The sequence below is a fragment of the Polypterus senegalus genome, chromosome 9 (assembly GCF_016835505.1).
Source record: "Polypterus senegalus isolate Bchr_013 chromosome 9, ASM1683550v1, whole genome shotgun sequence".
NCBI classification, from domain to species: domain Eukaryota; kingdom Metazoa; phylum Chordata; class Cladistia; order Polypteriformes; family Polypteridae; genus Polypterus; species Polypterus senegalus.
The window spans coordinates 3,090,151-3,115,983 of NC_053162.1; the positions used below are offsets into that span (position 1 = coordinate 3,090,151).

Genomic DNA, 25,833 nt, shown 5'->3' on the forward strand with positions numbered 1-25,833 from the left:
AAGAAAAGGCGCTATATAAGCCCAGTTGTCCTTATTCAGTCCCTCATTCCCATTGTGACCAACGCAGCAATTGCCTCCTGGACTCCAAAGGTGAAAGCATATGAGCAGCTCTGTCCCTCCCTAAGTCACTTGTGCTGCCAGCGCTCCACTTGTAATAATGTAAAAGCAATTAAACTGTACCCCTGTCACACCTTAGCATAGTGTTCACTGAGAAAAGGCGCTATATAAACTCAAGAGGAGGTCTATTCTACCTGCAGCACTGACACTTTAGTTGACCCCCAGTGAGTCACTTCTGGTGCCAGTGCTTGTGACAATGTAAAAGTGATAATACTGAACCCTTAATGCACCTTGGCATGATGTTCACTAAGAAAAGGCGCTATATAACTTCAAAGTGATGTGTATTTCACCTCCAGCACCAACTGTTTTGATGTCCCACTTTGAGTCATTTCAGGTTTTGGCATTTGTAACAAGGTGAACATACTTATAGTGTGCCTCTAATGCACCTTGGTGTGATAATCTCTATAAAAAAGGTGCTATATAGACTCAAAAAGATGAATACTCCTAGTGCTGACTTCTAATTTGCTTCTCAGTAAATGACTTCTGCTGCCAAGGCTCCAATTTTAATAAGTGTAAAAAGAGTCACTGTACCTGTGATGCAGGGTGTTAGTTAAGGAAAGGCGCTATATCCACCGATTTCACAGACGTAGGCTCTGTCTCCCTATGTCACCATGTGCCATTTGCCTCCTGTACCAGTTCTCAAACTGAGAAAATATATGAACAGTTGTGCCACTACTTTAATCACTTTGGCATGGTGGTCACTAAGAAAAGGCACTATATAAACTCCAAAGATGTTTGTTGTACCTTCAGCACAGACTCTTTGATTTTCTTTTAGTGTGTCACTTCAGATGCTGGTGCCAGTGCTAATATAAAAACATTGTACCCCTAATGCACCTTGGCATGGAGTTCACTAAGGAAAGGCGCTATATAAACTCCAAAGGATGTGTGTTCCATACCCAGGGCTGACTTCTGATTTGTCCGTCAGTGAGTCACTTCTGCTGTCAGTGCCCTAGTTCTAAATATTCCTGTACTTTCAATGTATGGTGTTGGCCAAGGAAAGGCGCTATATAAACTCAAATATACACATTTTGTCCCTGACTACCTTTATGAGAATGTGCCATTTGTCTCCTGTACCATCTCCAGTTGTGGAAATACCTGAAGAGTTGTGCCATCGATCTAAAGCAGCTTGGCATGATGTTAACTAAGGAAAGGCGCTATATAAACCCAAATAGATGTCTATTCCATTTCCAGCGTCGAATCTCCGGATGCCCTTAAGTGGGTTCGTTCAATGGCTGGTGCCTATAGTGATGTATTAGCTGCTGGCCGCTGCTCTCCTCTCGTTTCTGCAGTCGGACTTGATGCTGGAGGAGTCCATTAAGCGAGGAACAATCGTCAGCCGCTTCCCTTTCTAAATATTTACACAAGCTGAACGGCGTGACGGGCCTCGAGCCGCCTGAGATTGATGGACTTCGGCTTCCTTCTGAAGAGCGCTCGGCTGAGGGGGCCGCAGCGCCTAATGTGGAATGTGCTGGGACCACTCATTCCTTATTTCATTGGGTGCACTGTGCAAAGCTAAAGAATCAATCCTACATGTGTGAGTGGCAAGCAGTGGAGCTGGCAAAAAGATGCCCCTCGGAATGAGACCACCGCACGACCTCCCACCCTTCTGGACTTGGGGTAGACAGTTAAACTGGCCAAGGGGATGGCTTTAGTAAAAACTGTCTTGTGACCTTTACACCTTAGTGGATACTCGGTGAGACCCTTAGCTAAATAAAGGAGACCCCTTGTTAAAAAGTTGCACTAGAAAGTCACACAAGGGCAGAAGTATCATTAAGAAGGCAGGGGGACCCCTTGGAGTGGACTGCTTTTCCAAATCTCACGCCACATAGCATATAACAGAAATATATGCATTGCATTTGTCATTCCAAAAGATGGCACATCACAAATGTTAGCACTCCTTTTTTGAATCTCATGCCAAATGGTATATAATATGAGAGCCTTGTGAATTGCATTTGCCATTCCAACAGATGGTGCATCACAAACATTTGTCATAATGCATTTTGTTAGTTTCTTTGTGATGGACCATCTGTTGGAATGACAAATGCAATATATTTTATTGCTACATGCATTACAAAATACATTCCAACAGGTGGTGCATTGCAAGTTTTAACATGGAGGTCAACATTGATTGCCTAGAATTCAGCCTGCCTTTGATGCACGGCTACTCCATCTATAAAGATGTAAGCAAATCATTGTAATACCTAAATACGTGAAGATCACTGATTATTCATTTATGCAAATATATTCACAAACGGGTAATCTACCCACATGCCATTGTCAAACAGGCTGAGGTGACTCTAAGCTGACCCATTGTGATAGCATCTTGTCATGTACTGGCATCCCATCCAGGAGTGGTACCTGCCTGGTGCCCAGTGCTGCCAGAATAGGCTCCAGCCTCCAGACCTTATTGCATGTATGAATTTATAGTGTTGTCCTTGTGGACACTTTCAGATAAAAAGACGTAAAGGAATTATTGATATGCATATTGTTTCCTAATTGTTTCCTATTGTTTCCTTATTCCTAAAGAGATGCACCTGCCCACATCCCTATGAATTACAGCCCATGGTGACTCCAAAGTGACCCATATGTGTCCCATAAAGTGTTGGTTTCCCATCTGGGGTTGGCTCCTGCCTCGTGCCCAGTGCTGCCAGGTCAGGCTCCATCCCCAGGTCTGCAATAATTACTACGTCAGATATTATTATAAGCAACTATAGTAGGATATTTGTGAAGGCACTGGCATGAATTAATTATTGTTATTCATAAAAATAGAATGATAATTAAACATTCAGTTATGCAAATATATTCATAAAGAGATGCACATACCCACACCCCAAAGACACACAGCCCAGGCTGTCACCCAGACCAATCCATCATGAACGTGTCTTGCAATATGCTGGCATCCCGTCCAGGGTTGATTCCTGCCTTGTGCCCGATGCCCCAGAGGTCGGCTCCTATACTGGAATATTTAGGTTGAATATAAAAAATAGAAGGCAGGAGAAGATTTTGCTTTGCTGCATAAATAAATTCATGCAATGGTAGATAACGGGTAGATGATTAACATAAGGTATGTGTAATGGGGTGGCACAAGTCATTAAGCTTGGCGAATCCCCTGCCCGGTCATTGTTTGCAATGTATTGCCATGCTAAGACCGCCTAGCAGTAGCCAGGTCTGTGTGGGGGTCTCCATGTTCTCCCTGTGTCTGTGTGGATTTCTCTCTGACAACCAAAAGGTGCTGATACTAAGTTGGTCCCTGGTGTTTATAATAAAGGGAGTGGGCTTGGTGTTCCGTGATGCCCCCACATTGTGCCCAGTGATGCCCCCCACTCACGCACACAGACAGACAGACTTTACTAGTGAAGGTGTCACAGTACTGGCCGGTGTGCCTGACCCACCCAATGAGGTCATGTGTATCTGCTTGGAGGTGATTCTGGAAGAGAGCCCACCTGGGGGTCAAAGTCAGGACCCGGTCCGGTCCTTGTAGTAGTGAATTAATCAGACGTTACTGATATAGCGCCTTTCATGATATTTTACATTGTCTGAAATTTTCTGTCCCTGTGGCTTCCACTTTCAGTCAGACAGCAGGCCAACCCTGTCCGTCCTCCACGTTTCTGTCACATTTCCAGAATGTCACACTCGTCCCTAATCTCCAACACATGTCTGTGTTCCATCATCCCTAGACATTTTATTCCTTTCTTCTTTTCTTTCTTTGTCATGTTTGCTATTCAGGTTGGTGGGGCTTTCTTACCTTTTCCACTCTGCTGCCAAGCTGCCAGTCTGGATTAGCGACACAATCGGGCAGACCCTCTGCTTTCCTACGTGCTCGTCGGCATCCTTGTGAAGATTGAAAAAAGAGTAGAGACGTCTGTAAGCTGCGTCCTCGTGACAGCAGGACTGCTGGCGTCTTACATTCAGCTTGGCGCGACTGTGTGTGTTAGCCTGGCACACCTTGTTCTCACACTGTGAACATCGCATAGTTACATCATCAGAATTTGCCCATCAACCTGTGCCCAAGTCGAGCCTCACTAACTGTAAAAGCAGACTGGCACAGCTGTCCCGCATCCAAACAGGATCTTCTTCAGATTGCTCAGGCTGGACACTCAGTCACTCTGGGACCCCAATCCCGCCTCCCCTTGACACTTTGGGGTGTGCAGGGGGTGATGGGCATGAGCTAAACTTCTCAATCCTTACTTTACTTTTTCTGTTAGTCTGTTTTACAAGGCAGGACCCAACCAGGTGGGGGCGCCACTTCATTATTGCTATTGGAAAAAGGGCAGAGATGTGGCACCACCTTGTGGTGATTTTTTTTTGCAAGTTCAGAAATGTAAACTTACTGACAATTTACTAAAAACATGAAAGGGGCGGACATTAAACTTGTTTTGTTTTAATTTTATCCAAAACATTTTACTTTTTTATTCCTTACTTTTCATGTAATTCCTCAATCCTGATCAGGGTTTCTCAGAAATGCCTGTTTTGGCAAGACTGTAGGGGGCGCCAGGTTAGTGCAGGCCATACCCTAACATTGGGGCCAATTAGTCTGGCAGCACCAGGTGGGACTCCAAGTTGGATTTGAATGCCCTTACTTACAATATACTAGGAGTGAATGATGCTATATAAAGGGATCATCAGGCCAAGGGCTGAATGGTCCTCTGTTAGTCAGATGACTGAATGTGCAACGCACACAGAAAGCACTTGATGGAGCAGTGAAAGGCGCTATATAAAATACACATATCAGATATTGCTGGATTTGTCAAGGGGCTTTCCTTGGCCCTCTCCCATTTTTCCACTCATTTTCCTCTTTACTTATATGCAGTGGTTATCAGATTGGAGGAATGCCATCTTTTTCCTTTCATCTTTTAGATTCAACTGGGGTCAAAATTGAGACCTTGTGGTAAGAAATGGTGACTCGGATTTTCCACTCTTTTTCATGTTTCCCAACTCTAGGCTTAATTGACAAGCTTATCAGCTAATAGTATCACTCACCTTAAGACCCTTCCTTCCTAAATATCTGAATGTTAGTTTGGCGTCCTTGTGCTTCCTATTAGTACATCAGTCTGGGATGAGTTACCAGTATGGCGAGGGGTCGCCAGGGCAAATCAGAGCCATTGGGCAGCAGGGTCATGGGGGCTTGCTTTGGAAAGGGTATTTCCTGCCCCATAACCTGGAATGAAAATATCAGATACCACTAGGTGGGTCTTTTAACATGTGCCAAGTGGGCAAACAATGTTTGTGTGGTGACATTATGGGTGGCAAAGCCAGTTAGATGGTCACTTTTTATCCTCTTTATTTAGGCAAACAGGGTCAGCTGTTAAGAGTGAGCACTATGACACAGTCTTTATGTTATATAGCGCCTTTCACATTAACACTATAGGGTGAATGCCAGTTTTCTTTCTTTCTTTCTTTCCTTTTGTGCTCTCTTTACTAATCCCTCCATTCACTTTCTTTCTTTCTGTGCTCCCTTTATGGGTTCCTCCTTTCATTTTCTTTCTTTCTTTCTTTCTTTCTTTCTTTCTTGTATCCCTTAACTTGTCCCTCCTTTCATTCTCTTTCTTTCTTTCTTTCTTTCTTTCCTTTGGTGCTCCCTATACTCATCCCTCCATTCACTTTCTTTCTTTCTTTTATCCCTTAATTTGACCCTCCTTTCACTTTCTTTCTTTCCTTTTGTGCTCCCTTTACTAATCCCTCCATTCGCTTTCTTTCTTTCTGTGCTCCCTTTACGTGTTCCTCCTTTCATTTTCTTTCTTTCTTTCTTTCTTTCTTTCTTTCTTTCTTTCTTTCTTTCTTTCTTTCTTTCTTTCTTGTATCCCTTAACTTGTCCCTCTTTTCATTCTCTTTCTTACTGTCTGTCTTTCCTTTTGTGCTCCCTATACTCATCCCTCCATTCACTTTCTTTCTTTCTTTCTTTCCTTTTATGCTCCCTTTACTAATCCTTCCATTCACTCTGTTTTTGTAGCTCCACTTTTGGTCAGGCACTGCTAGTGAGCACATCTCGTTTAAGTTTCTTTAGTCGTTTGCTGTCTTTGGCAGCCCCTCGCTCTCCAGTGCTTTCAGGCTTTCCAGGGTCTGATCACGATGATCCGTGTTTAAGATCCCGTTTGTGTGCCAGCAATGAATGGTGTATGAGCTTCCACAGGCCAATAGTCAGAGAGCCCTTCAAGGGTTAACTGGGGCCCGCGCTTTAGTAAGCAGGAAGAACGGCAGGCCGATCACATTACACGACTTGGCCACGACTCTGTGTTTGGTGTAACAAAAGGAGGGAGGATGAAGTCAAACCTGTTTGGACGCCTCGCTCAGTATTTGTTGCTGTAAAGTGCGATGAGAGCCGCCAGTCACCCCGTGTCCTCCGGCTGACCCCTGACTCTGGGCACCCGAGGGCGGGGAGACACTCTGTGCGTGCCCATCAGGGCAGGAGGAGGAACAGCAGGGAGGGGCTTGTGTGGGGCCTGCGGGAATGCGAGGTCAGATACTGCGCCACCTTGTGGCCACCGGCCTGAGCAGCAGCAGCAACAACAACTTGAGCACAGAAAGACAAACCTGTGTGAGGACCACCTGAGCCCACAGACCCTCACTCTTGAAAAAACTTATATAGTGCCTTTCACTCCTGTCTGTGTGCAATTCATGTAGCACCTCAAAGAAATATGTTCATTAGTGTCTTTCATCTCTCTCTCTCTATCTGTCTAATGTGCTATTGGGTCTGTCTATTATAAAGCGCCTATACTTTGTCTTGTATAAAGGACCCTTCTCAATATATATATATATATATATATATATATATATACTGTATATATATATATATATATATATAGATATATATAGATATATATTTATACACATTATATAGCTCCTTTCGTAATAATGTAACTGTAACATCTCTATATAAAGTGCTGTTCCTCTCTCTCTCTATAATAATAGCTAACTTTAATATAGAGCCATTCCTCTCATATCTACAGTATGTGCTATATAGTGCCTTTCACATTATCTATCTATCTATCTATCTATCTATCTATCTATCTATCTATCTATCTATCTATTATATAGTGCCTTTCACATTATCTATCTATCTATCTATCTATCTATCTATCTATCTATCTATCTATCTATCTATCTATCTATCTATCGATTATATAGTGCCTTTCATATTATCTATCTATCTATCTATCTATCTGTCTATCTATCTATCTATCTATCTATCTATCTATCTATCTATCGATTATATAGTGCCTTTCATATTATCTATCTATCTATCTATCTATCTATCTATCTATCTATCTATCTATCTATCTATCTATCTATCTATTATATAGTGCCTTTCACATCTATCTATCTATCATATAGTGCCTTTCATATCTATCTATCTATCTATCTATCTATCTATCTATCTATCTATCTATCTATCTATCTATCTATTATATAGTGCCTTTCACATCTATCTATCTATCTATCTATCTATCTATCTATCTATCTATCTATCTATCTATTATATAGTGCCTTTCACATCTATCTATCTATCTATCTATCTATCTATCTATCTATCTATCTATCTATTATATAGTGCCTTTCATATTATCTATCTATCTATCTATCTATCTATCTATCTATCTATCTATCTATCTATCGATTATATAGTGCCTTTCACATTATCTATCTATCTATCTATCTATCTATCTATCTATCTATCTATCTATCTATCTATCTATCTATCTATCATATAGTGCCTTTCACTATCATCTCTCTCTCTGTCTTATGTGTTTAGTGCCTTTCATGTTTTCATACATTTCAAAGATGCCCCCCTGCCATGTCCCTTGTGCCAGGTGCCAATTTACAGCGGAAGGGGTGCGGTTTTAGACCAGCCAGGCTAATTGTGAAATGCATTTCCCACTCACACATTTGTGCCCCCAGCCATCTTACTCCATGGTGTGACTGACTCTAGTTGGCTGCCTGCCCCCTTCTGGACCCTTCGTAGTTTGGGGTGGTGGTCTGCCAACACAGTTGTCTGTCTTTTTGTGTTTTCTTTCTTTCTTTTTCCAGAGAGAAATCAACCTGAAGGGGGCGCCACTCTGTCTCCAGAGTTAGTTCAGTTTTGTGAGCGGGCTGATGTATGGCGCCACCTTGTGGTTGTTTCTGGCAGCTCCAGAGAGTCACCTCCTGAGCTCCTGGCTGTCCCTTAAAGGTTAAAGTGGTCATCTCAGTAAAGTGATGTTTTTGTTTTTTACCCCAAATAAAGTTTTCTGCCCCCACCCTAAGAGATGTAGCGTGTGTTGGCACTACCAAGCAGAAGGCTCACACATGGCCTTTAGGGGGCATTGGTGTGTCATGGGCCGTTCCGTACCTCTAAGCAGTGTAGAGTGCTGGCTGTGAAAGGCGCTATAAAGGATGTAACTGACTGATGTCTTCCTGCTTGTATTGTGCACGGGGGCTCACGTTCAGATATGGGGACTCTTAGGGTGGGCCGCGCCGCTGACGTGTGCGCCCACTTCTGCTCGTCATTCCCCGAAGCTCTGCTTTCCGTTCCCCCCGCGGTGTTTTGTTACGGCCATCAGGTGCATCATGAAGTATTCACCAGCGTAATCCCTCATCCACCTGCTGCTTTTAATAACGCTGAGTGACGCGAAGCTCGGCGCTGCCAGGGAGATGCTGGGCCCACCATGCATTTATTTATGTTTCTTATTTCTCGGTTTGCATGGAGCGCCTTGCGTTTCACAGAGTGTGCTTAGAGGATTAATAAGGCGGTCAGACCCGATTACTACTGTAGGACACGGCCTTTGGTTTAAAATGTAGTGCCTTTCACAGACAGATGGAGGCGCCATTTGGAGTGAATGACAGGTGGCATGACGTGGGGATCGGAGAGCTAAAAACAGCGATGACATTTCAGCAGCTCAGTCTCGTTTTTGATTTTTGTCGCCTCTTTCTCTTTACTCATCCCTCCAGTACAAATCACCACTTCTGAGGTTTTTTTTTTTTATTTCAGGGTGAGAGGTGCCCACTGCTTGGCACCTGCATAATATCACATGTTGTGTCACATGTTCCCTGTGCGTTCAGGGTTGGGGGTCCGCTCAGTGCCACCTGCTGTTTTGAACCTGACACCGCATTCGTCTGCTCCTCTCCCTGTAATCCATAATGTGGGCGCCCACCACCTCCTCCCTCCCGCCATCACTTGCTCTCTCATCTCCTCCACCATCCTCATCCATCACCCCCTTAATAGAGATGTATCTGCCAGGGCCATCCTACATGTGAGTGATGTTTTCTGTGCGTTGACCCCACGAGCAGGACCACCGCTGGCACAAAATAAAGGAGCTGCCACCCTTAATGGTCCCTTGTGTTGTGAGCAGCAGTTGACAGCTCATCAGTCCATTAGCTGGGCAGCACAAAGTGGCGCCACCACCTGGAGGAAAAGTAAATTGGGCGCAGCATAATGTGGGACTCGGCTCTGAAGGAATCCTCTTCCTCCTGAAATAAATACGCTCATTAGCTGCTGTCCTACAGGATTGCTGTCGTCTCTCGAGATAATGGAGGGCACAACAAATTATGGTGGCTCCCTGCCTGCCAGGTGGCAGGGGCTGTAATCATTTCTTTTCGTTAACTGCTTTCCTGAAGTCCCTTTTGGCCTGATAATGACCACGAGAGACGGAGACGGATTGAGAGAAGCACCTCAAGAGGGAGCATCCTGCCGACGCCGCCATTCCGCTAATTAGCCGAGGAGGTGCCCTCCTCGTAGTCCAATGTCTGTTTGTTTTTAATGGACGTGTCCTCCCACAGCCCGAAGTCGTGCTGTTAAGTTGATTGGTGGCTAAAAATTTGACAGCGTTATTTGTAATGGAGTGTTGCCCACCACAGGCAGAGTCGCTGCTTACAATTCTGAGCGGGAAAAACGATTCATGGCATTTGTGTTTTGTGCAGACCTGGCACTGGCAGCCCCTCAGCACAATCATCAAGAAGGAGGGCTGCCCTATATAATAGATATCTTTATGTAAATGGTGCTATAAAAATGGGAGAAATCATGAAAGGCGCTATATCATTCCTTTGTGCATATCACTTCCCATTTGTGTTAACAGACAGCATTTCTCATCTTGTGCTTGTGATCTCAGGACACCCCGGGATGAATTTGTTTTGTTGTGGTCTTTCTGTGATGAATTTGCAGCTGCTCAGATCTGCGTCCATAAGGAGGAGCTGTGGTCTGAACTCGACCTGCACAAGCCCCTCACTACTCTTCCTGTTGTGTTAGTGTAACAGGAGAGAGACAGGTGGAAATTTTATTATGCACGGGGAAGAATAAAGAATACTAGCTGCAGTAGTTGCCACTTAAAGCAACATGAAATTTGAGACCACTTTATGTGTTTCAGACCCCCAAAACATGTGTCTAAAGAAGAATGAAAAAAATCGCAGTATTTGTAAATCTAACAAGAAACACCGTCCATTACAACTCATTATAGCCAATGATATGTCAATACTTAAACCTCAAATTCTTCTGGTATTTTACGATGATGGTGACTTATCGCACTTTTAGTATGTTGACCCATAAACACATAAAATAAAAACCTTTGAAGCCAACTGACTAGTCTCACCCAATAGTAAAAATTCAAAGAAACCGAAGTATAATAATTATCTTAAACATTTACCCTAATTCCTCTTTAACCTTATCGTATTATGTGTATGCAAATGAGGTACTGCCTTCATCCAATCAATACACAGCATCGGAGTCTTTCCCGCTAGAGACCGCCTACTGAGAATCTTTTCTGCTCATCGGCGCTCACGTGCGGAGTGGAGTCGGCAGTGTCTGTGTGGTATTGAGGGGTTGGGGGGTGAACCACGCAGGGCGACATCTGCGGAGTCTCAACGCGCGTTTTAACGGAAGTTCATTTGAGAGACGCGTCTACTTTGAATGAATTACGGTAGTCTTAGCAATGCAGTCAAAGCCTTTAGCAGCAAACCTGCTGACGAGCTGACTGTTTCATTTCATTCTGCCGTGTTCTGTATCCCATGATACGCCAGTTAATAATAATAATAATAATTATTATTATTATTATTATTAATAATTATTATTATTATTATTATTATTATTATTATTATGTACTATAATTTTTGCCTCACCCCACCCTCCTCCATCTTCTGGTTTTCATCTTATAGTCCTCATCGCCTCAACCTTGCTTGGCACAGGAGAAGCATCCCAGACACCTTGTTTTTGCCAGTCTGGAGGAGGTGCCCATCTGCCATTGTTTGTTATGCCAAGGGGCATTCCACACGTTTGTGTTTGGCCCCTTTGTATTACAGACTGATTTACTCCTGTTGAAAGACACTATACAGCAGTATGGCTGACTGAAGTGGGTGTCATGGGTCTGTGAATGGAGTGATGGATGCGGGGCCATCTTAATACCCCATAGGTCTCCGGTCTGAAGTTCTGCACTGGGGGCTCCTGTTTTGACAGTAAAAACAGAAACCTTCATATGCATCAGAAACATTGTGGGCCTCTAAGCTCCTGAGGGCCCACAGCCAGCGCCCATTGTGCCATTATGTTAAGATGGCCCTGGCATAGATGGATGGATGGATGAACAGCATCTAACGAGCCTTTCTTTTCCTTCTTTCCCTACAGACCATTCAGTGCCAGGGAATTCACCCATCTCTCAGAGGAGTATGAACTCGGGGGCCCTCCATCCGGCTCTGCTCGGCCCCGGGATCAGTCCGACCTCCTTGAGCTCCTCGGGGGGCCAGCTGCACTCTCCCATCAGCACTTTGAGCTCGCCCTTCTCCGTCATCAGCTCTCCCATGGGTCACTCCATGTCCGTCCCACCCACACCTGGCATGGGCTTTGGGGCCAGCCTCAGTCCTCAGGTGGGTATCGGTGGGCCTTGTGTGTGTCTGTGTGTGTTGTTTTGGTCCTACTCAGCTCATCTTTTCTGCTGTGTTGTTCACACTTGGATTTCTGTCATCTAATGGACAACAGCTCTTCTCTGTAGCACCTTGCTCTGTGACAGGCGCTGTATAAACATTAAAATTGGCAACTGAATAACAGGTAGTGGGCACAAATGCTGGGCATGCCCACCCACTGTCCCATTTAATTAATTGGCTGGTGTCTTCATCCAAGGTGACGTATAACACTTGAGATCCAGTAGGTTTTGTTCGTTTTGTGTTTCCCAAATGTAGGACAGATGGGTGAAGTGACTCGCTTGTGGCCGTATGGTGTCAGCAGTGGGATTTGAATCCACAAGCTCAGGGTTTAAAGTTCAAAGCCTTAACCACCTAACCCTTACCCTACGCAAGCTTTTGGAGTTCTGCTTTGCTATTGTCTTCACAACAACAAGAACCTTCATTTGATAGTGCCCTCTTACGACTCCCACTGCCACAAAACACAAACCCACTTTTTCAAACCATCAAGCAGGTGAAGCTTCACCCGGCCATTAAAAGAAATCCCACTGCTGCCCACCCTGTCACTGTGAAGTGGCAGCAGTGACACGTCTATAGAGGGCTGTACCGGGAAGTGCCTCAGGAAGTAGTCAACCGTGCAAGGCGCTATATAAGACAGACGGCTGAAGAGGTTTGGGGTCCTTCTGGTTCTGCAGTTTTTAAAAGAATATCGCACTCCACTCTTCTCCAGTTTCATTCCTGGTCAAGCTGTGCAGATGTTCAAAGTTGGCACTTTGCAGTTGACTTCATCAAAAGAGGAGCCATGTAGTGATGTTTTATGTGCTTTATTTATTTACGCATTGGCGTTAGTGAGAAGGAGTATATAAGTAAAGGATGATTAAGGAAAAAGAGTCAAATAAAGCTGGTGTCATAGTGCTGCTCCTCCTGAAAGGCGCTATATAAGATTAAGCAATGCCATCATGATGTTTCCGGTGACAGGAGCTATATTACAGTAGGCACAGCATCAGAATTGGTGACAGTGAATAAATAAAGGACAATTAAAGACACGGAGAAATAAACTGCTGGGTGAAAGGCGCTATATACCCTTTAGAAAGACTGACATAATAAAGTTTGAGGTACAGGGGCTTATAGAAAATGCAAAACACAGAAGAAACAACACAGAAATGTATTAGTATGAAAATATGAGGAATAATAAAGGAGACAGCAAAATAAAGCTGATCAGCCATGAAGGTCACATTAAGAAAGGCCGTGATGATGTGCTGTTTTAGCTGTGAAAGGAGCTATATAACAGAAATGATAACACCGGCATTAATGAGAGTGAATTAATAAGTAATGAGGAAGAAAAGAGCTTCTCATGAAAGGCGCTATATAACATTAAGGAGGGTCAGGGCAACTTCTAAACTGCTTAATCCAAATTAGGGTGGCAGACCAGGTGGAGCCTATCCCAGGTAGCATCGGGCACAAGGCAGGAACAAACCCTGGACAGGACGCCAGTCCATATATCAGCAGGACTTGTGAAAGGCGCTATATAACAGGAGGCATAACATCGGCATTAGTGAGAGTGAAGAAATAAAGAATGATGAGTGAAGCTGTGACATAAACAGTGCTCATCATGAAAGGCGCTATATAAGATTCAACAATATGTGAATAAATAAAGGACAATTAAAGACACTGAGAAATCCATTGCTGGGTAATAGGGCTTCTCCTGAAATATACTATTAGGAAAGACCGATATAATAAAGTTTGAGGTAAAAGGGGCTTATAGAAAACACAAAACACAGAAGAAACAACGCAGAAATTTATTAGTATGAAAATATGAGGAATGATAAAGGAGACAGCAAAATAAAGCTGAGCAGTCATGAAGGTCACATTAAGAAAGGCCGTGATGATGTGCTGTTTTAGCTGTGAAAGGAGCTATATAAGAGAAATGATAACACCGGCATTAATGAGAGTGAATTAATAAGTAATGAGGAAGAAAAGAGCTTCCCGTGAAAGGCGCTATATAACATTAAGGAGTTTCAGGGCAACTCCTAAGCTGCTGAATCCAAATTAGGGTGGTGGAGCCTATCCCAGGTAGCATCGGGCACAAGGCAGGAACAAGCCCTGGACAGGATGCCAGTCCATCACAGGGCATCAAGAAAGGCTCATATATCAGCAGGACTGGTGAAAGGTGCTATATAACAGGAGGCATAACATTGGCATTAGTGAGAGCGCAGAAATAAAGAATGACGAGTGAAGCTGTGACATAAACAGTGCTCATCATGAAAGGCGCTATATAAGATTAAGAAAGAGCGATATAATGTTTCAGGTGACAGGAGCTATATTACAGGAGGCACAGCATCAGCATTGGTGACAGTGAATAAATAAAGGACAGTTAAAGACACTGAAAAAGCCATTGCTGAGTAATAGGGCTTTTCCTGAAAGGCGCTATATACTATTAGGAAAGACTGATAAAGGCTTATTGAAAACTCAAAACACAGAAGAAGCAACACAGGCATTTATTAATATGAAATTATGAGGAATGATAAAGAAAGGCCACTGTGATGTGTTTTTTTTTTGTTTGAAACGAGCTATATGACAAAAATGACAAAACTGGCATTACTGAGAGTGATGAAGTAATGAGGAAGAAAACAGTGAAACAAGCTGTGTAAGGGCACTTCTCCTGAAAGGCGCTATATAACATTAAGGAGGGTCAGGGCATCTCCTAAACGGCTTAATCCAGATGAGGGTGGCAGGGGGGTGGAGCCTATCCCAGGTAGCGTTGGGCACAAGGCAGGAACAAACTCTGGACAGGGCATCAAGAAGGGCCCATATAACAGCAGGACTTGTGAAGGGCGCTCTATAACAGGAGAAATAACATCAGGATTAGTGAGAGCGAAGAAATAAAGAATGACAAGTGAGCCGTGAAATAAACAGTGCTCATCATGAAAGGCGCTATATAAAATTGCCATTATGATGAACAGTACTGGCCTTAGTGTGAAGAGATAAACAAATACATGAAGATGGAGAAATGAGAAGGAAAGCCGTGTGTCAGTTTCATCATGAAAGGCACTATATAACTGAGAAGGGCAAATATAATAACATTTGATGTGAAAAGTGCTACATTACAGAAGGAGCAACACCAGCATTAGTGAATGTGAATAAACAATGAATATAGAAATTGTGAAATAAAGCCGTGAAAGGCGCTATATAACTTTAAGAAAGGCAGTTAAAATAACATGTGATGTGAAAGAGCTCGAGAGAAGAAGAGCTTTGGCATTAGCAGAAGAGAATAAACAAATTAATAAAGAATGCTGAAGGAGACCGTGAAATAAAGCTGAGTAAGGGGGCTTCTCCTCAAAGGCGCAATATAACATGAAACAAGACTGATATCATACTGTTTGATGTAAAAGGGCTTGTGGGAAATCAACATTAGATTAGCAAAGTTATATTGAATGTGAAAAGGAGGATTAGGGAAATGCTGAAATGAAGCTGTCTAAGCCTGCTGCTCCTGAAAGGCGCTATATAACAATAAGGAGGCCCAATACAGTGCTTTATGTGGAAGTACATGTGACAAGGTGACAAATCATGGAAGGAACAACATCAGCATTGGTGAGAATAAAAAACAATGAAGGACAACGAAGGAAAGTGTAAAAGTGCGTAGTAGTGCCTCTTGTGAAAGGCGCTATATAACATTAAGAAAGACCAATATACTGATGTTTGATGTGAGTGGACTGGCAAAAATAAAATCCATTTTAGAAGGAACAGCACTGGCCTGAAGTCAAAGGACAAAATAAAGAAAGATTAAGGAAGTAGTCAAATAAGGCTGTGCACTCATGAAAGGCACTATATAGTATTAGGAAAGGCAACAACCATAACGTCTGCTGCCAAAGACCCTGTGAGTGAAGGCTGCTGGGGCCCCTCGGTGGGGCAGGTGATGTGCTGCCTGTTGGTGGACCCTGAGGACCCCCAAGGACCCCAAGGACCCCAAGCCCATGAGCTGGTCACTTTGTTAACCCTTTGTGTGTCTAGCTAATGCTGCACTTGACCTCCCCTCACACGCCACACCCTTGCCTGCCCATTTCTGTGTTTTTTATTTTATTTTATTTTTTCCGTTTCATTTTCTTTTTTTTTTGCGCCCCTACGGCTTGTGTTGCTCTTTTTGGTGATTTATTTCCCAATTCCGGGAGCATATTTTTTAAAATTTTCTATTTACAAGTAACTTTTAAAAATGAATTGTACTAAAGAATGGTTACTCCATGGCCCCCAGACAGCTTAAATGGAAGTCATTAATTGGTTTTGGGTGGTGGGGGGGAGCTCTGGGGGTCTGCCAGCTTAGGATGACTCACACACAACAGCCCCCCCCCACCCAGTCCCGTTTTTGTCCTCCTCGTTTGTCTTTTCTTCTCCCCAGCAGCTGCCTCGAGTCCGCACACTGAATGCTGGCTTGGCGTTCTTGAATCGCGTCTTCCTGCAAACTCAAAAGCGTTGGCACCACACGAAAAAAAATGCAGGTGGGCAAAAAGAAGAAAAAAAAAGAAAAAATAAAGAAAACCCAAAAGAAAATGACAAACAAACACAGAGTGAAGTCGTGACTTTTCCTTTATTGTCCCCTCTTGTCGTCACACGTTCACTACAAGCTGTCCTTCCAGCAGTGACCTCCTGGTGACGTGGAGGCCTGGCATATGCCTCCTCACCTGAGCGCCCCCTGCTGGTTTTTGGGTTAAGATGGCCATTCTGAACCCCGACAAGTGAATCAATATTGGTGACACTTTAGGAGAAGTGACACTGGTGCCCTCTACATGTAAAGTGCCTCAGGACAAAGTCAACTGCCGAAAGGCACTATATAAAATCAGGGAGGTCACCCCCCCCCAAGAAACGGACTATTTGTGTGACCCTGAGTGAATCACTTCACCTGTTATTGATGACACTACAGAAGAACTCAAACTGATGCACTCTGAGGGGAGCAACTACCTTGGGACAGTGTTAGCTCTTGAAAGGCGCTATATAAAAATCAGAGAGGTCAATCCTAGCTGCTGCCCCCTTCTCTGACCGTGAGGGGCTTATTTAATTTGCAGCTGGTTACATCATCTAAGAAATTAAATGCTTACCCTTTACACAGACAGTGCCTTTGGCTGCATTTGAAAGGAGCTATAAGACGTCCAGACCACTCATTTGTTTGCCATGATGCCATCACGTGGCCCTTTACAGACGGAGCGGCTGGTGAAGCTGCCACACTGCCTCTGGCTTTCAAACGAGAGGATTGTGCGGCGGGGCAGAGCTCTTATCTCACATTGCACCTGTCAGCACGAATTGATGGTGGAATTTGATGCCCGCAAAGAAACATCTGCCAAACATCTGCCACCTCATCCGCCCATCTGAGCGGAGAGCCGAAGATGAATTCCGGCAGCCGGCGTCCCAGTGAAACATCTGAGTTTCTCCCAAGTGACAGGACTCATCAAGTCAGATCTGCCGTGGCACATTTTCAGCTGCCATGGAGTCAGTTGAAGGTGGCTGAGAGCTCGATGGTGCCAGCTGAATGGAGAGACCCCCACCCCCCCCAAGGCTAGCTGAGCCTCGACATCCCTGCAGTGTGACTAGAGTTGGGACCAGGGGTATGATTGGGGGGGGGTCCCTCCCCATTTGACATCTTTCTGTCATCCTTTAAAAATCCTGCATGCTGCCCATGTGGCAGACTGACGCCCTCTGCTGTCTTGTGCTTGTATTGCAGCTCAACTCCCCCATGAATTCGGTGAGCAGCTCAGAAGACATCAAACCGCCCGTGGGGATCAATGGGGTGATGAAGGCGCAGGCCCACCAGTCACTAACGCCGCTGTCTCTTACCAAACATATCTGTGCCATCTGTGGAGACAGGTCATCAGGTAAGGTGCCAGTCCAACACTAGAATTTGGTGAATGATTTCTGTACTGTGCTGGCATGTGCCCGATGCTGCTGGCATTCGTGACCCCAGATTAGATTTAGTGACAATGAATGAAGAATGGACCTCCTGTGTGAGTTTGTGGGAGGGAAGCCTGAATGTGCAGGAGGCATGCGGGTAAGCAGGTGGCATTTCTTAGGCTCAGGTCCATGTAACACAAGATTGTGCCACTGCCCACCTGACTATGTAATGGATACTGAATCGTAAACATCTTCAGATTTTGGCCTGCTGGTGGCGCTGTTGGCACTCAGTTTGAATGTGGGCAACTGCTGACGTTTCTCACAGGTCTGAAGTGGAGCTCAAAATCGGGAAGCCCAGTGCCCATCATCCGAATCTCCCATGGGAATCTAGAAAGCGGTCAGCCAGACATCAATGGTAGCAGCTAAAATCTGAAAGTGCCACAAAACAAGACAATCAAGCGGAAGGACCACCAGTGTTAGTGCCCCCTTAACCAGCAGTCACAATTATTTGGTGTTCAGATACCCAACTCTCAAAGTTGGTGTTCCAATCAGTGGCCAATCCTCTGTGCCAACAGGGAAGATTCCAGGCACCTCTTTGTCCCAACCCTGCCTCCAGGGTAGCCGGGACCCTCAATTGGACAAAATTGATACAGATAAGGATGGACGAATGGATGGATGGATGGACATCACTTCATAGAAAGCTATGAGTCGTGAAGTTCTGATGACCCAACCATGAAGATATCCTGTTGACAATCCGGTGCCAGCCATGCCACCGACAAACATTTTAGAAAAGGCCTCACACTGACCCTAAAATTGGCCACTTCTATATTATTCCGTTGGGTGGCACAGTGATGCATGCTGATGACCTACAGCTCCAGAGTCCTGGGTTCAAGTCCCAGTCTGGTCCATGAGGGTGTTTTGTTCCTGGTACCCCAGTGACTTCCCAGTGGTGCACCATATTGGTCAACCAGCCACCACTGAGGGTATCTGTGTCCTTAGTAGGTTCTTCACTCAGTTTGCTCACACGTTACTTACATGTGGGTGGGCAAGGGGCTGACTCACACACAGCACCCACCATGAGTCTGATCTCTGCCTGCACCCGTCATCAGATGGCACGGCATTTCTACAAGTGTTAAAGCAGTGCATGTCGGTGCTAAAGCTGTCCAGCAGGGGGCGCCTCTTATGTCTAGAGCCTGAAATCAGGCAGTGACTAAGAGCAGTTGTGAGCCAAGGAGGGCACTCTGGGTGGCACGGTTGGATTAAACTCATAGCTCCTCCTTCCAATCCCATAATCCTGCCACATCACCATGAGACCCTCCTACCAAATCACAACAACTCTCTATACTGCTCTGGTTACCACTCTGCTTGGCTCCTCCTTCAAGTCCCTGCACAGTCCCCGCCTCCAAATACCAAAGACTCCACCCAGACTCCTTTTTTGGAGGTGGGGGTTCCTGTTTCCTCCCTGACAGGCACCCATTTTGCCTGACATCTTAAATTCGACCAGGTGCCAGCTGCCGTTTGTATGAGTGGGTAAGCATGCCCTGGCATCCTCTCCTGGTTCAGATCCTGCTGACTGAAGGATGGCAGGTGACTTGTTTATCGGGGGGGGACTACAGGATTTGGTGTCCTGACACAGTAAAGCCTTTATTTAACAACGGGGACTGAACCACCAGCATCGGAAGTGACCAGCCCACCAGGGGGCGCCGTTGTTAACTTGGCCATTTGTCTTTCCCAGGTAAACATTATGGGGTCTACAGCTGTGAAGGGTGCAAGGGCTTCTTCAAGAGAACGGTGAGGAAAGACCTGACCTACACGTGCCGGGACAACAAGGACTGCATGATCGACAAGCGCCAGCGGAACCGGTGCCAGTACTGCCGCTACCAGAAGTGCCTCGCCATGGGCATGAAAAGAGAAGGTATGGCACATAGCGTAGTGGAGAGCAGGGTTGTTAGTGTAGGGGGCACCACTCTATGGGATGGGGGCTTATGGAAAAACAGGTGTGTCCACTAAGTGACTTTTTATTTCAAATTATGAGGGAGCACCTAATGACTTGGTGAAGAGAGACAGAGTGAGCCACATGTGTGCCTAGGATTGGCACCTCAGGGACCCGAAACCCATCCCATAGCAGCTATCTGGTCAGGGTCTCTGCAAACCCCTTAAATCGAATAAACACAACTTGAATGGCAAGGAGCAGAGACTGAGATGATCCGGACAGTGCATTACAATCCTCTAAAGTGGACATCAGCAAAGACTACCATAAGTACCCGCTCCACACTCTGTTATATAGTGCCACTCATGATCAGTAAAGTGCTTTGTTATATTTACTGATAAGTATAAGTCTGGGATTTGAACCCACCACATTTAAAGCATAGTCCCCCTCTACCTGGCAGACAGGGAGAACCAGCTGCCTTTGGAGTACGAGATCTCCCACCTAAACTGACACTCCAGTCCCCCAGATCTCTAGCCCACCTTGCATATCTCCCCCTGTCCCATAACCAATACCTGAAATTCTCAGCTCTCCTCAAGAATCCCCTTTCCAGCTCCTCCCATGACTCCCTTAATTCCCATAGCCTTGCCATTCCCTTCCTAAATAGTGTGTCTCACGCCCCCCAATTTGGCTCCTCCCTCCAATCCCACAGTTCCACCCTAAGTACCAGAAGTCTCCCCCACACCACCACCCATAGCTCACTCCCCGTAACTGCCTTAAACTCACAGCCCCTCCCTCCAATCCCACAGCCCCGCCTCTTCTTAAGCCCCACCCCACTATCAGTTCCTTCTGTAACCCCTGTATACTCCCCACCCCCAGTTATCAAAGACTCCCCCCAGGCTCCTGCTTTCCCTGCCCCACTGCCTTTCTTAACCTCCAAATACTTATCTTGTCCCTCCAGTCCCCACAGAACCCCATTCCTCCTCCCTGTTCCCTAAATCCTCTGCCTGACCCTCCCCTCCTGCCTTCTTCTTGACTCCAAACCGATAGTCCCACCCCCCCATCATGAACCCCTTCTGCAGATCTCCACTTACCCCCATACAGCCCTACTTACACCGCCAGTATTCAGCTCCTTTCTCAAATTCCTGCATAGCCCCGCCCACAACACTACACTACATGCTCCTCCCCAAATGATCTGGCCCGACCCATTTTGCCCTTGTTACATCCTATATACTTTGCTCCTCCTTCAAGTTCCAGCATAGCCCCACCCCTAAATAACACTGACTCCTTCCTGACTGCTTTCTTTCACCTCTCAACTGCTTTTGTTACAGTCCTAATTCTTTGCTCCTCCCTCAAATCACTGCGTAGTTCCCACCCACAAATGCCACGGTCTCCACCCACACTCCTGCAGTGCCTGTCCAAACTGCCTCTCAAACTCGTAACTTCCGCCTCCAATCCCATAGACCCACCCCATCGCCACAGACCCCCAGTCTTCATGTAGTGCCCTTGTTCTCCTCAATACTTAGCTGCTTCCTCAAACAACACTGACTCTGCCCGACTCCTGCCTTCCCTGTCCCAACTGACCTTGTTACCCCTCCCTCAAAGCGTTGCTTTGCCACGCCCCAAGCAGTAGATAATCCTTCTCAAATCCCTTGTCTCCCCTTCTTCTACTGCCTTTGTTACACCCCAAAATCCTGGCTCCTACCTGAAATCCCTGCATAACCGAGACCACCAAATACTAAAGACTTCTTCTGACTACTGCCTTCCCTGACCAAACTGTCTTTGTTAAACCCCAATTTTAGCTCCTCCCTCATTCCCTGAGTAGCCCCACCCCCAAACACTACATACCCCTTCCCAACTTCTCTGCCCTCCCATACTGCCTCCCAACCCCAAACTCTGCAGACTCGTGTCCAAATTCTCCCATATTTCACTCTTTGCTCCTCCCTCCAATCCCATGGTCCCACCCCATCACAATGAACCCTTTCTCCAAACTTCCACCTTCCACCATACTGCCCTTCTTACACTCCAAATGCTAAGTTTTTCCCTCAAATCTCTGAATAGCCCCAGCCCCAAATCCTTTGCCCCTCCCAAACTGCCGTTGTTAGAGCTCCTCCTTCAGACTCCGGCCTAGTCCCGCCTATAAATACCACTGACTCCTCCGAGAACGCAACCTTCCACAGTCTCATCTGGCCAAATGTTTAGCCCCTCCACCAGATTTCTGCATAGTTCCCACCCCTAAACTCCATAGACTCCACCCACACTCCTGCAGTCTCTGTCCAATCTGCCTCAAACTCCTAGCTCCTCCGTCCAATCCCATTGGCCTGCCACACCACCATGAGACCCTCCTGCCAAACCACAACAGTTCCCTATACTGCCCTGGTAAACACACTGCTTGGCTCCTCCTTCAAATCCCTGTACTGTCCCCACCCCCAAATACCAAAGGCTCCACCCAGACTCCTGCCTTACCTGTCCAAACTGCCTTTGTTAGCTCCTCCCTCGAATCCCTGTATAGCCACACCCATAAACTCAACATTATCCTCCCCAAATCCTTTGCTTCCCCTCCCATTCTTATAGCTCAGTCCCCTTAGCCCCCCCTTCCCAAACTGCCCCCACTTCCTCATCCCATAACCTCCACGTTCCAAGCTTCCGCTGCCTTACAGTCCAAGGATGGTGGACTGGTGATTCTACAGCCGTCGTGCCCACTTATGTGCTGGCATCTTGTCCAGGCTTGTTCTCTGCCTTGCCTTCCAGCTCACTGGTGATGGACGGATGGATTTTTTTTCCATGTCTTGTGGTTGTCCAGAGTTTATGGCACTTCTCTCTCTCTCTCTTCCTTTTCTTACCATTACAACTTTTCAGGCTGAGTCAGAGCGGAGTCGGATCCCTGCTGCCCACCACACTTTAAAGTATGAGAGCTTGTGGTGTCCAGGAAAAGAAGGCCATTTCCTGATTAAAAAAAAAAAAAACAAGGAAAGGACATTAACACCCTGCAGCCCTGGTCTCAGGAGGGTCCTTCAAGCACTTGATTTTCACAGCGGGTCAAAGTCAAGCCTAAAACACAGAAAGAGCATTAGGATGGCTTCTCCACTTAATGGACCGCCGGTCTCAGGGTACCTTCTGTTCCACGCTGTGGCAGGATGACATGAGATTTGAGTTATTCAGTGTCTAAAGATTGTGCCCCCTAATGGCTCAGGCCGGGCTGTTGGGGGGGTTGGGGGGTTACATTCTGTCACGGAAGCTGCTCTTTTTACTATAAGGGGCTTTTCCGTTAAATTTTGTGCACTGTTTCTCAGATGTTGACCGTGATCAATGACGGCGAGGGACCTCAAAATGTGGTCGATTTGCAATGCATGATGGGTATGCAAATTTATATTGTTTGGTCAGCTCATTCAGCTTACTTATTAGAAATTTTAAATCCATGCAACAAAAGAGCAAAGGTTCATGCAAATAAGGTGCTTGCTGATTGGTGGATATCGAGAGCCCGAGTGCCAATAAGCAGCCACGGAATGACTGGGGTCTCAGTCGGAGCCCGATGGGACCTGAGTATTGTGACTCTTGGTGACTCAGGTGATGTTTAGATTTTATTTTGTGTGACCTGATAACATCTGGCATGGTTGCCACTAGAATCCACTAATGTGGTAAATACAAGTGGCAGGAGGGGCTATAAAATAAAACCCCTCAATCTGTTACTGTCAATTAGAATTGCAGAAATGCTAAAAGATTCCACTAGATGTCGCTCTGACAAATTTGTGAAGCAACTTGTGGTGTGACATGACACCCATCCATTGTCTCACCTACATGGAGACGCTGGAGCCCATCCAAGCAAGGAGCACTCAAAGGACAGGACGCCAGACCATCGCAGTCCACACACACATCAGGGGGCCCAGTTGGCATCACCAGTCCACTGACCTGCATGCCTTTAGACTTTGTGTAGAGTGTGGAGAAAATGTGTGTGCACTGGGAGAACATGCAAACGCCATATTGGAAGGACCTGGGGTGTGAGTGAGTTAGCGGCACTACCTCTGCACCCCTGTGCCACCCCCTCAAGTGTAAATAATGAAAGTGTCCACTAGATGGGCAGAACGGCACTAGAAAGGAACCACCGACCTCACTCTGGAACTTGGAGTCGGGAGGAGCATTAGGATGGCTTCTCCACTTAATGCACCGCCAGTCTCAGGGTACCTTCTGTTCCATGATGTGGCAGGATGACATGAGATATGAGTTATTCAATCTCTAAAGATGGCGCCCCCTAATGGCCCAGACTGTGGTCACTTTCTGTCACGGAAGCTGCTCTTTTTATTATAAGGCGCTTTTCCATTAAATTGTGTGGACTGTTTCTCAGAGGTTGACCATGGCCACTGACGGTGAGGGACCTCAAAATGTGGTTGGTTTGCAATGCATGATGGGTATGCAAATGTATATTGTTTGGTCAGCTTGTCCAACTTACTTGTTAGAAAATCCATGCAAAAAAAATGAGCAAAGGTTCATGCAAATAAGGTGCTTGCTGATTGGTGGATATCGAGAGCTCGAGTGCCAATAAGCAGCCAGGGAATGACCGGGGTGTCAGTCGGAGCCCGATGTGACCCGAGTATTGTGACTCTTGGTGACTCAGGTGATGTTTAGATTTTATTTTGTGTGACCTGATAACATCTGGCATGGTTGCCACTAGAAGGCACTAATGTGGTAAATACAAGTGGCAGGAGGGGCTATAAAATAAAACCCCTCAATCATTTTCCGTTACCCACCTACCAATGAGAATTGCAGTAATGCTAAAAGATTCCACTAGATGGCGCTCTGACGAGTATATAATGCACCTTGTGGTGTGACATGACACCCATCCATTGTCTCACCTGCATGGGGATGCTGGAGCCCATCCCAGCAAGGAGCACTCAGAGGACAGGACGCCAGTCCATCGCAATCCGCAGTCCACACACAAACACACATCAGGGGGCCCATTAAGCATCATCAGTCCACTAATCTGCATGTCTTTGGACTTTGTGTAGAGTGTGGAGAAAATGTGTGTGCACTGGGAGAACATGCAAACGCCACATAGGAAGGACCTGGGGTGTGAACCCTGGTCTCATTGTAGTGAGTTAGTGGCACTACCACTGCACCCCTGTGCCACCCGCTCAGGGGTAAATAATGAAAGAGTCCACTAGATGGCACTCTGACATGTATGCAAAGCACCTTAGGGTGATGCATTCAATTAATGACATACAATTCTTAAACCCGCCTAATCCAAGTCATGAAAGCCACTATATAAAAGAAACATTGATTAATGGATAGACAGACATGACATCATTCATGTTTGACTATTGCAGCCAACAGCCACCTTCTGATTCTAATGAAAGTTTGGTTCTCTTGAGGTCATCTAAATAAGGGGTTAAAATAAGGTGGTGGGGGGGGGTTCTGTTCAATTTGGTATTCTGACCACCAGGGGGCGCTTCGTTGCCCTGACTGCAGCCAACAGAGAACCCTGGTCTCATTGTAGTGAGTTAGCGGCACTACCACTGCACCCCTGTGCCACCCCCTCATGTGTAAATGGCAGAACGGTACTAGAAAGGAACCACCTGACCTCACTGTGGAACTTGGACTCGGGAGGAGTGGAGGAAGGAATCTGTAATGGTGTTGTGAATAGAAGGTCTTTGAATCCAGGACTTGTGTCCGTGTGGTTGTGTCGGAGATTTGGAGTTCTGAGGTGCCCCCTAAAGGTTACAGGGGGTAAAAACCGAAAACAGGACCTTCTGTTTCCCCAGAGGTAGTTATCTGCTGTCAGGGCGCCTGTTTAAACCATTTAACATTCCGGCGGTTCCAGTCTGCTTTTCGATTTGTCTCTAAGCAGCAGTAGTGACCGAAACCAGTTTTGTTAAATGCAGCCGTCCAGGAGGAGAGACAACGAGGAAAAGATCGCAACGAGAATGAAGTGGAGTCGACGAGCAGCGCCAATGAGGACATGCCGGTGGAGAAGATTCTCGAGGCTGAACTTGCCGTGGAGCCCAAGACAGAGACGTACATCGAGACGACCCTAGGGATCCCGTCAAACTCGGTGAGTAGCT

General features: G+C 45.8%; 1 protein-coding gene across 2 annotated transcripts in view; it reads left to right on the forward strand.

Annotated features, from left to right (window-relative positions):
- Positions 1-25,833, forward strand: part of LOC120535074 (retinoic acid receptor RXR-alpha-A) — a 194,866-nt gene that overhangs the window by 127,349 nt on the left and 41,684 nt on the right. Inside the window, exons 3-6 of one of the 2 annotated variants that reach the window (XM_039762617.1) lie at positions 11,702-11,940; positions 17,684-17,834; positions 19,586-19,765; positions 25,639-25,823. In XM_039762617.1, the coding sequence (XP_039618551.1) occupies positions 11,702-11,940; positions 17,684-17,834; positions 19,586-19,765; positions 25,639-25,823 (755 nt within the window). The remainder of the gene's footprint in view (positions 1-11,701; positions 11,941-17,683; positions 17,835-19,585; positions 19,766-25,638; positions 25,824-25,833) is intronic. The other variant, XM_039762618.1, reaches the window with a different exon arrangement.